Consider the following 11516-nt stretch of genomic DNA (forward strand, 5'->3'; position numbering starts at 1 on the left):
GACCATTTTAGCTAAAGAAAAAACGTTACGCTCGTTGCTTATATATATATATATATATATATAATGGCGGTTTTACATGTTTGTTAACATTGTGGTAGAGCTCTTGCGAATGACGCCTGCTCCTTCCTATTGCTTCTCGTTCGTTAACTGCTGTAGTTTCTTTTCCATTGTCTGTATTTGCTCTTTGAGGTTGTCAATTTGAGCGTCCCTCTCGCGTACAGATTCGTGCATGTGCTGTTTGTGTTCGTTGCGTATTTTCTTGATGAGTCCCTTCATTGTCTCGCGCTGTCGTTCGAGTGCATATCGTTCTTCTGGAGACCGAAGTTTTTCGTCGAACTCCGCCTCGATCCACCTCTCATCATCGTCCAGGTTGATCTTTCTGTGTCCTTCAGTTGGCTTCCCCTCGCTGTAGAAGCGTAATTGGGAAGCATAACCGCCTGCAGCGATGAATGGTAGTACACGGAGGGGCAGCATGGAACCTCTCCTTCACTTTATCCGTTTTATTAGAAATAAATATACACTGTATACTATATACTATATATGTTTTTCGTTCCTTCTTCGTGATTTTTTCTCTCTCGGTTTCTTGTACGCTATGTTATCTTCCTTTGAAGGAAGTTGAATTGCAACAGACTAACTGCTTGTTTGTTTGTGTTGTGCGTTTCCCACCCTCACTTTTTCCCTCAAATATAGGCAAAATGAGATAATATTGCAAATATTACCTTCCTTTGCCGATAAAGCTTCTTTACAAGAGAAAGTAATAATAAAAATAAGCAAGTTACTATCGGAGAAAAAAAAGGGTATCACCTATTCCCCACTTTGTTTTCACTCGTTGCAGCCCCTACTCCTGAAAACGTGTCTTTTCCCCTAATCCTATCGTTCCTAGCCGAAAATTAAAACCGATACACTAGTTGGAATCCACAAGACCTATAAATAAATAAATAAAAAAATATATATACCTCCCTTCTATCTCCCCTTGGTTATCACTAATAGTAATTGAGTGCTAATAATAATAATAATGATGCGATATGAAACTCTTTCTACGATAGAGTGGTGTTGCTTTTTCGGTCTTATTTCTTATTTTTGTTAGACGAATGATTGCAAAACAGAAAGTAGAGACGAAGCGAGGTAAAACATAGAAAAAGGAGATTACGATGACACCTAATGTGACCACTGGCAGCAATAACAATGGTATTAAATGCCGCAGTGCAGCGCTAAGACATCAACGAATATAAGGAACAGGAGAGGGGAAAAAACAATGAGAAATCCTTTAACTGCCGCTCCCTGCAAGTGTCAGTGGGATGGGGCCACGACTGACGTTTCCTCATGTGATCCCATAATCTTTTCACCGGCAACCCCACAGATACTCGCATACATGTTCCTTGACTTCTCTTCCCCCGTTTCTACAAACGGTTCTCTCCTCATAATTTTATTGTCACAATGCAGTGGCACCCATTGCTGCGGCGAGGACCGACTGATCAAGTGTTACGCCTCCAACCGTGCGCCGCGCCATGCGTTCCTTCCCCTTTTTCTGGTCGTTCCACTTTTTCTGTTTGCGTGAGATGTCACCCGCGTGTATTTTTGCTGTCACATCCTTGCGGTACGCCCTAACCGTTTCCCTCGCAACTACCTTGCTCCCAACTAGTGCCTGTAGGGGGATGTCCACAGCAGTGCGTGTGAGATTGGACTTTAGGCTCGCTACTATACGCTTTCCTACCGATGGTGCCTCGTGTCGTGGACAGATAACGGCAAGCGCAGAGATACGGGCCTTCTGCACCACGATGTCTACGCGTACCAAATCCGCTTCTTCATACACCAGTTCATCGTACTCCAGTGACGCATAGCCGTGGGACTGACTCTTCACAAAAGTAAAGAAACCCCGCACCATATCCGCGAGGGGCATTTTGTAGCGCAGGAGGACACGGGCATCATCCATCACTCGCATATCCAACTGCTTCCCGCGATAGTGCCTCTGCGCTTCGCCATCGATGATTTGTGCATACTCACTCGGTGTGACTACTGTGGCAGTAACGTGAGGTTCCATGTAACATGACACTCCCTCGTGGAGCCACCGCCACGTGTGGACCGAGAGGGGTTTGGGCGGCTGGTCATCGCCACCGGCAGCTTCGCGGTACTTGTACTGAACAACAGGTGGCGTTACGAGAACACGCTGCCCGAATTCGGAGAGTAGGCGTTCCTGAAAGATTTGCATATGCAACACACCGAGAAAACCCAACTGTAGGCCAGAGCCAAGTGCCTGGCACTCGAGGGGTTCAACGGTAACAGCAGGATCATTCATTCGAAGCTTCTCCACCGCTTCACGCAACTGTGTAACGTATTCTCCCTCGTCTGGGTAAAACCCCGCAAACACAACAGGGTGCACGCGCCTGAAGCCGGGAACAGGTGCTATGCCTCCCCGCGTGAACTTTCGCGTGGGAAGTGTGTAAAGTGTTTCTCCAACCGAAAAGTCCTCGCGCTGGACGCGAGTAAACACAACGTAGCCAACCATTCCAACAGTTAGGGCACCAGTGGGCCGAAGTTCGGGATGTATTACTCCAACTTCTCGAGCTTCGTAGCGTTTCTGTGAATGATACAGCAGTATGTTAGTACGCGCGGTGAGAGTTCCATCAATGACAGATACGAGACATGTGACGGTGTCCTTATCTTCATCGATCTTTACATTCCCGCTTAAGGCGCTGCTCGTTTTTGAGGGCGGACGATAGAGTCCACCACCGCATTCCCTCGTCCACGAGTCAAGTAAGATGGCTCGCAGTGGCACCATCTCAGCCTCCATTGCCACGCGGGCTGTGCTGCCTGGTAAAAGAGGAGGAAGTTGGCACACGTCCGACAGCCCTATTGCACCACTTGGTGAAGGCACGCGCTCAATGATAGCTTGCAACAGTGCCTCCACCCCCAGTTGCTCCTTTGCACTGGTAAAGACCACTTCACTTCGCAGTAGACCTGTGGAGTCTTCGAGTTGTTGTAGCGCAGCATCAACCGTTGTGTCGTTGAGCACGCAATCCATTTTGGTGAAAACGGGGATTATGGCCAATCCTTGATCCAATGCCATGTGGAAATGGGACATCGTTTGCGCCTCAATCCCCTGTGCCACATCAACGAGCAGAAGCACAGCCTGTGCCGCTCGCACACTACGTGACACTTCATACTGGAAATCCACATGACCTGGCGTGTCAATCAAGTTGAGCAAGAACTCTGAGCCGCCGTACTTCAGAAACATGGAACATGTTTGTGACTTCACTGTGATGCCGCGCTCCCGCTCAACAAGCAGCCTATCAGTATAAGCTCCTGCGTTGACAGAGCCCTTTAGCACGCCGGTTCGCCTGAGCAAAACATCACTTAATGTTGTCTTCCCGTGGTCTACGTGTGCCACAACGGCGACGTTGCGAATGTTAGATGGTGGGTAGGATGTGAGAGCAGCCAGTCGACGAGAAGCACTTTCCTCACTGGTTTGCCAAGGCGAGCCCATAGTTGGTTCTGATGGTGCAATGGTATATCTGAGTAATGTCGAAGACGATAAAGGTGTATGTGAAGGACATACCTCAGTTGCACCGCTGCTGCCGCCCACAGAGCTCGTCACCCTGTTCCCACTACTCATGTTGTATGCACTGAAAGACGATAATAATGGAGACGATGAACAACGCCATGGTGTAAACGAACAACCACATGCAGCACACGCACACAAAAGGTTTCCAAGACGAGAGAATCTATTCCATAACCTCATACAGGCGTCTACCACCGGGGCTCACCACGCTCGTTTCTACTTGCCCCCCTTCCTAAAAAGAGTTCTCACAGTGAACAATCACCACGACCGCGTATGTGCGTGTTTGTATGCTCTAAACACAATATCCGAAATGAACAGAAAAGAGTTTAGATAACACAAAAGAATCAATAGAGGATTTCAAAAAAAATTATGCAGAACAAACACCTTCTGATATCCAGAAAGTGAAGCATAGGCTGGGCGTACAGCGGTGAATAGGCTGATGACGGACGTCGGTGTCATTCTTCCCTCCTTCTTCTGTTGCAGAGCTTACAAATAAAGTATTACAATATTGAGAAACGTTGGGGCACCACATCCCCCTTCGTTTCCGGATCTACATGTGGAAACTGCTGCGATATCAAGGCGACGCTGTAGATGGATCATCTATTGTTTGATCTCATACAATAATTTTATAATATATAGATAGTTAGATATTTACATGTGACATGTAGACGTCATTGACTTCTTACATTGTGCCTTGCTGCTCTTGAAGCTGTTCTTTATCATAGCTTCTTTCTTCCTTTTCTTCTCGGAAAATCCCGTAGGCATGGTAAGGTACGGACGCCAGCTTCCCATTGGTGTTGTTGGAGCATTGTTTCCCGACAAAGTGGGATACTGGTCGATGGTGACCAGATCGTTCATAGCTTCGGCACCTTCACTTCCCGTATGAACAGTTAAGGGAGGGGAGATTAAGCGCACCGCGCTTGCCTTTTTGCACCCATTCCTAAACTGCTCAGCAATTGTGCAAGCAGGGACCTTGTCGTCGTGTCGCACAAATGCAAGTAAAGAGCGATGTAGGTCTTCGAAATTGTGCACGCCTTGCATATCCAATGTCACCGCTTCAAAGCGTTTCATCTCCCGTGCGCGTGTGTCGACGTCCGCTAGTACACTCACGAGTTTATCGGCGTCAGGTATGATGGGAACTAACAAAGTGGAATTCCTAAAACTGACGGAATTTCGATGTTTTCCTCCATAGAAGGAACCCATAGTACTTGTACATGGCCTCTTCTCTGCGCGTATTACCACACGACCGGCCAAGTCAACAGATTCCGCAATCGCGCCCCACACTTCATCTTTACACAATGCCTCTAGAGCAGCAATGTGTAGCAACTTCACCCGCTCACTGGGACTTGCCTTCACTTCCGAAATGCGCTCGAATCCAAGTGCAGCCAAACAGGCGTACACACCTACGCGTAACCCCAGCACTTTGCATATGGGCGCTGAAAGCAGTTCCCGGAAACCTCTCGGAGAAGCAAGCTCCCCAGATGAGCTTGCCTCAGTGTTGAATCGATCCATCCGCTCCAGATCGGCGTATCTCCTCCACAGAGCTGCAGTGACAAGCTCACGACCCTGCAAACCAAGTGAATTTAGCCCCCACGAACTCGGACGTAACTCGGTCGCAACGGCGGGTCGTCCAGCCGAAGCATCATCGATATCTTCATCACACACATCGTATGTTTTCGTAAGTGTAGTGGAGGTTGTTGAGATTTTTAGATAATCGAAATCTCGCTTCCGTAACCTCGGTTCGCGACCCACAGTCGTCGCAACTGAAGAAACATCGCATCCTGATTCCACCCGCTGTGAACCGTCATGAGTTTCACTGCTAGGAGCACCTTCATTCCACAAGCGGAGCAGCAACTGCACAGCATTCACTTTCCCATCGTCTGCTTTTTCCACTACTTGTGAAGTGTAGTTAAACCACTTTAAGAACGCATCGCGGGCTTCCGCGTTCTCACGCAACAAGTCTGCTAAAATGGTCAACGTGAGATGTAAAGCAGGGGGATGGCCACCTTCCACAGTATCGAAGAGTTGGCCTGAATCTTCCCCCAAATGGGCCTCAATGACAGTTAGTAACGTGTTCACACCGTCTCCACGGACAAACTGGGCTTGACCCGCCTCATTTCCAATAAGGAACACCCGAACACAATTTAGCGCGGCGGCGAGCAACTCCTTATTTCTCTCTTCAACTTGAAATCGAGAAAACTTCGAGTTTGATGTCGATGGCGTGAGTGAGTTCCACACTAGCCTCAAAATGTGGGTTATGCCATCCATTAGTATGAAGGCCCTCTGCGTTGCGACCACCTCATCCCTACTTCCATCGGCAACGTTGTGTAATAGCGAAAGACACTTTAGAAAAACACTGATTGTCTGCGCGGGAAAGTATACATGGGTATTTGAGAGTTGTAACATGCCGTAGGTTCTCTGTGTACTTGAACACCCTGCATTCGAAAAGGCAAACAAACTAGACCCCTTATGAACAGGTCGCGTTTGCACACTTTGTGACTCCTTAAGCGTTTTCTTCCTTCCCTCTGAGTCTTTTTGCCACCGCACGCTGCTCCCATAATTGCCCTTAGAGACAGTGGCATCCCTCACGACATGCTGCACTGATTCTGCCCTTGATATTCCGTCGGGCTTTGGCATACCCCGTGTCCCGTTGGAGTTACTATTTATTTTCGCGCTGTTTTCAACTTGATTAAACAGCCGCTGAATCACCTGAACTGTCGTCGCGAGTAACAAAGGCACGGGCTCACCTGTGGTTGGCGCCGGAGTCCGCAAGGCGAGTAGCGCTTCGCGATGGATGGGAAAGCGACTGAGTACCGACAGCACGTGAATTGCTAAGTACCCTATCATTTCTGTGTCGCCGTTACACGTTTCTTGGATGTAACGCATGGCGCATGCGATACCGTTGGTTCCAACAAAGGCCAAATCTGCCTGCAACAACGGCCATTCTTCCCCAACACCCTCAACCCACAAACCTCCACCGGGGTTTCCGCTAAACAAATTAACCTCCTTTCCATTTTGCCATGTGTGATCCGCACCAACACCCTCAAAGGCCTTAGTGACAGAATGCTCTGCGTGGGGCTCAACCATGGCCAAAATAACCCTCCATGACTCCTCCTGTAGAGTAAGCAAATCTTCTCTTGACCATGCGAGAACTAGCTCGTTACTGCACTCCGTATCTACATACATAAGAAGGAGGTCTACAAATCCGGCACCGCACACATCAAAGACAGTATTGCTTGTGTCAAAGACATATCCCGATGGGGCGGGGGCACGCGTGCTCAACGTTGTGCGTGACATGTGTGGGCGGCAACGTAGTTCCAACGTGAGCCGGACGTTTTGCCATTCATGAAAGGCTTCCAAAAAGCGCCAACCAAGTACCTTAAATTGCAAATTTTCTCTTCGTGTAGTGGGGGAGAGCACAGTATGATACCGCCTGAATAACTCCGGAGATTCTAGTGTGAGTTCTGCAGTTGTCCCAAAAACCTGCAACTCTGGTCCGCAGACCAGATCGAATACTGTCTTAGCCATGGTTGTAATAGCCTCGATAGTTGATCCCGGGGGCAAGGCTGGGTGCTCCAACTCAGAATTATACAGCAATGTTTCTTCCTGCTGCCTGAGCCCTGCTGTATGGGTACGGAGAACAATGAGCATCAACACAATGATGTCATTGCGTAGCTCACGGTATTCAAGCCGGTGCCCCGAGACAAGAAACTGCAAAAGACAATGTAGAAGGGCTTCAGTGGCAGACAATCTGGATAACGGAGAGTTAGTGGTCGCGTACTCACTCTGTTTTTTTCCTTCCTGTTGGAAGTGGGCGCCGCTTTCATCTCCGGTGTGGTGGAGTATTTCCTTTGCAGCCTCCTCGGGGATTACGTCGAGCATATTCCACAAGCACTCCACACACAAGGGAAGATGCCTATCTCCTTCCATGCACCGGGCCATTGTCAGGCAAACCAGTACGGGAATACTTTTGAAGGTATTATTACCAGTGCCTCCAAAAGTGTCTGCCATACGAGCTGAAACGTTTAGGTGATGTTTGTACAGGGACAGCTGAAGGCAGATACGAAGGAGCAAGTAGATCTCCTCCACGTCCTTTTCACACATACGAACAACCGCACCCACGGTTTCATCTCTCCCACCCCCTGTTGTAATTTTCTCACTGTGCATTTCTGCCGGTATGACATGATGACCCTCTTGCCCACAGCGGGTGATGGATGCCATCGCCAATTTCTTATTTGCCATTTTGTTGCTCCTTTCCTCTACTTCCCACGCCCCTGGACGCTGAGTCAGAAAACGTGCAGAATCCAGCACTCCGTTGCTCCCCGTGCCTTTATCCAAGATGAATGTCCATCGCTCCAGCAAAGGGATAAGTACGTTGACATCAACGGCGTTGTTATATACACTCAGTGGCGCGACACGGCGAACCAACATATTTCTTTGTGTCCTCTGCATGACTTTCACGCATGCGGTGGACAGACGACGGCGGGGAGATACCGCTCTCGGGGAGCCCATTGTTCCCCCGCTGAGGACTTTCACGCTCACGCTTTCGACCCTTTCATTGTCATTTTCCCTTGTCTCATCCATAGGGCTGCACATATCCATTATTGTATTATCTGTAGAGAAGTTGATGTCACCAAACGCATCGTACAGTTGACGATCGCGCTCCGCAAAATGCTTGTTTACCAAACTCGCATTCTCCGAATCCATGATGGAGAGGAGGGCGTGGAGCGTATGAAGTGCCGCGCGACGCAGTCGGTAAAGCATGTTTTTATGCTCCAAATCACAGTTTTTTTGTTCGGCATTCGTCGGCCGAGGAGCATTACAGTTGTAATCCCCGTTGATATTGCTTCCGGGTTTACCATCATCAGAAGTGCTTTGGCTCGCGACATTGTCAACCCCCGAAATCCCTTCGCACTCAGTATGAAGGTTATTGTCGGAAGTTTTTCTAATTATTGAGGAAAGGGTGGATACCAGTATGTGTGTAGCACTTGCACGGCTTTCGTAGTCTTCCGGGGTGATACACACAAGCGGGAAGGCACAGTGGTACATCATTGCCTCGACAGTAGACGGGATATCGCAAAGAAGGGGAGCGCACTTGGCGTTGGCGGCATCCGAGACCGCGCACGCTGAGGGAAATCCGTTTGATTGTTGCTGTAGTGGCTGGTTTCCCTGCCCGGTTCCGTTCACATGCCGATTCGCCGACTGCCGGTTAGCGTCTATTCGCGGTAATGTCGGCCCCGATTTGTCAAGCGGTGAACTGCTTCCGTCACGCACGCATTTCCTCGATCCCGCAGCCGTCCCCGCTGCAGTTGTTACCTCATTTGACTTCCCTATTCTCGCCACCAGCCGTTTGCCTTCTCGAGTGGGTGAGGCACTCGTCGTATGGGGATACTCCTGCGGTGCTGAACCTTTTGCATGGCGAACAAGTGGTGGTAAAAAGCAATCTATATTATCACCCTTTGCACCATTTGAGCCTACTGAACTCATCGCATTACTAGGTGTGTTATTTCCGCGGTCTCCCTTGAATTTACTCGAGTCCCTCCAGATGGACGATGCAATTTCCTTCACGAAGAAAGGGTTCGGAGTTATAAGGAAATTCGAACTTTGGCATATTGGGGTGAGCGCCGATATGGCCTGTCGATTTTCCCTACCAACCTCCAGTACCCTGCGATCCCTCACAGCGTCAGTAAGTAGGTGGATAATATCAGGCACACCTGCAAGGATCATCGAAGGGGTGAACCCCATGGGGGCGTCGCAGCGCAACAGCTCGTCCACCTCAACTCTGTGACGATCAAAGTGGTTAGCACTGCTCGTGCACCGTATCTGCGTAAGAATGCCCGCCACCCGCCGTTTCAAATGTGCGTGTACCTCACGAGATCGGCGATGCCAAAGGCATTGGTTACCATCCTCATCGTCAAAACTGTTGGCAGCATTTGCGTTAATAGCATCTCCCCTGTTTGGTACCTGTTTCAAGCGTTGTTGTTGCTGATCAGTCGCGACGTCTGCGTCGCCCATTGACCACAAATCTTTTCTTCTTTTTTTTTCCTTCGACCTCGTGTGTGTGTGAAGCAAGCGATTTGCGTAGAAGAAAACGAACATAGATTAAAAAAAAAATTTAGCATAGCGCATGCAGGGGATGTGAAACGAGCAATATTTCGTTTGAAGGTGAGGAAAAAAAAGAAAGAAAATGAAAGCATTAAAGCATCGGCAATACCATACAGCATCAGATTTTCCAGAAGCAATGGCTTTAAACATATACGCAGGGAAAACTTCTCACACTGAGGAAAGCAACGGAAGGAGCACCCGGGGGAGCCGTTGGTCGCTCCGTGTGTCCGACAAGTTGATCAAAGGAACCCGTACTACAAAGCTGTTGTCACTTCTACTTTTATCTTTTTTTTTTATCGCAAGTCTTCCTCACCGTCAATAACCTCACCTCCTTCACATGTGTCCGGCTTTGCTTCGGTGGACCTAATCACTAATTTTTTTGCCATCCTCGAGATGTCATTCGTGATGAACATCAGAGTTGAATCTTTCAATGTTTCTTGTAGCATTTCTGTGTCACGCTCACCAAATGCTTCGAGAAGCGATCGCACGGTTGATTCTTCCTTTGTGTTTGCAAATCCAGAAATGCCGCGCAGCCCATCCAGCTTCATGCGTGCCAGTACGAGGTCCCCAAGTGACAAACACAGCACAATAATTTCGAGCCCCGTTTTAGCCACATTGTGTGGTTGATTAAGTCTCGCATAAAACCCCCCTGCACATTTTCCCTTTATTTTGCTGGTGCCATCGCCTGAACCATTCGTGATACCAAGCTGACGCTCTAGTACAGCAATTGCTCTTAGCACATCACCACTACGCAAACAGGCAAGCATCCACTTACGATATATATCAGGTAGACGAATGATGTAGCTGTTGTTATTGTCCTCATTCTCCTCTATTGCATCTGCTGCTTCCTCCAGAAGTGCACACACTTGCTTCACTTTTTCCCGGTCTCCTTCCACATTTGACTTTGCAGCGAGGGGAGAGGCGAAAGCACAGTGTGTTGTCGGGTCAATTAATTCCGCCGCCTTAACGAGTGTCTCTGCCATCCTGTCAAACTTTCCATCTAATGCATAATACCTGGCGGCTCCACGATAGGATTCCACGGCGCTATCCATCAGTTTTTTGTCTAAACTCTTCCCACCACATCCTTTCCGGGCCTGCTCAGCGAGGAACTGAGCAAGTTTGGATTTTATAAGTGATGCTGACACAAGGCTACCCACCTTTTCATATGCTTCACACGCGCTATTATATGCTTCACATGCCTTCTCCACATTCCCATCACTTACGTAGAGCCCACCAGCTCTCTCGTAGTCGTCCGCTGCAGAGCCCCAATCGGGTTTGCGTTTAAACAAACCAGTTTTAAGATGTTTTTTTGCACTTGCCATAAGGCTATCGGCCTCAGTAAATGCTCCGGTTGACATTAGATAATGTAACTGACACCTTTTCCTCGGCGCAGGAAAAGCAACAACCCCCCAAAACCGTCTTACCTCGTTGAAGAAGAAAAAAAAAAAGAAAGCTGATTCCTACGGCAACAGTAATAAGGGCAGCGTATCAAAAACCTAACCTACAATGTTGGCCAAATCCGATAGAGAGAGAGCAGTTTCCCGCTTCTCAAACAACATCACAACAACAACAAAAAAAACATAAAGAAAAGAGGATAAGAAACAATAATATTGATTGACCATGTTAAATAAATGAATATTTAAATATACACACAACTACATACATTTACATTGCCTCACAACGATGGGCTATAGCATGGACGAAAAACGAAAACAAACCATTATGTATGCGTTTGACTGTGCAGTAATCATTTCATTATCACCAACTCAGAAACGTTGTGTGGTCCCGGGAAGCTGGTGAACCTTGTGCACACACACAAACACACAAAAAAAAGGTCAAGTAAAAAAAAAAA

The 11516-nt window shown here is 48.2% G+C and overlaps 3 protein-coding genes and 1 pseudogene across 4 annotated transcripts; all 4 read right to left on the reverse strand.

Annotated features, from left to right (window-relative positions):
* Nucleotides 1–126: 126 nt before the first annotated feature.
* Nucleotides 127–474, reverse strand: TEOVI_000410500 (uncharacterized protein; the record flags this gene model as incomplete). The annotated part of the gene is made up of 1 exon (XM_067226909.1): nucleotides 127–474. The coding sequence occupies one exon, from the start codon at nucleotides 472–474 to the stop codon at nucleotides 127–129; it is 348 nt and encodes a 115-aa protein (XP_067083010.1).
* A 958-nt stretch (nucleotides 475–1432) lies between these two features.
* Nucleotides 1433–3739, reverse strand: TEOVI_000410600 (Translation factor GUF1, mitochondrial, putative; the record flags this gene model as incomplete). The annotated part of the gene is made up of 1 exon (XM_067226910.1): nucleotides 1433–3739. The coding sequence occupies one exon, from the start codon at nucleotides 3737–3739 to the stop codon at nucleotides 1433–1435; it is 2307 nt and encodes a 768-aa protein (XP_067083011.1).
* A 471-nt stretch (nucleotides 3740–4210) lies between these two features.
* On the reverse strand, nucleotides 4211–9814 carry TEOVI_000410700:pseudogene (annotated as a pseudogene). Its single transcript has one exon. A coding segment is annotated over exon 1 (5604 nt).
* A 143-nt stretch (nucleotides 9815–9957) lies between these two features.
* TEOVI_000410800 (Soluble NSF attachment protein, SNAP, putative) lies at nucleotides 9958–11022 on the reverse strand (the record flags this gene model as incomplete). Its single annotated transcript, XM_067226911.1, has 1 exon — nucleotides 9958–11022. The coding sequence occupies one exon, from the start codon at nucleotides 11020–11022 to the stop codon at nucleotides 9958–9960; it is 1065 nt and encodes a 354-aa protein (XP_067083012.1).
* Between the last annotated feature and the right edge of the window lie 494 nt (nucleotides 11023–11516).

Source organism: Trypanosoma equiperdum (assembly GCF_001457755.1).
Source record: "Trypanosoma equiperdum strain OVI genome assembly, contig: ctg_871, whole genome shotgun sequence".
NCBI classification, from domain to species: domain Eukaryota; phylum Euglenozoa; class Kinetoplastea; order Trypanosomatida; family Trypanosomatidae; genus Trypanosoma; species Trypanosoma equiperdum.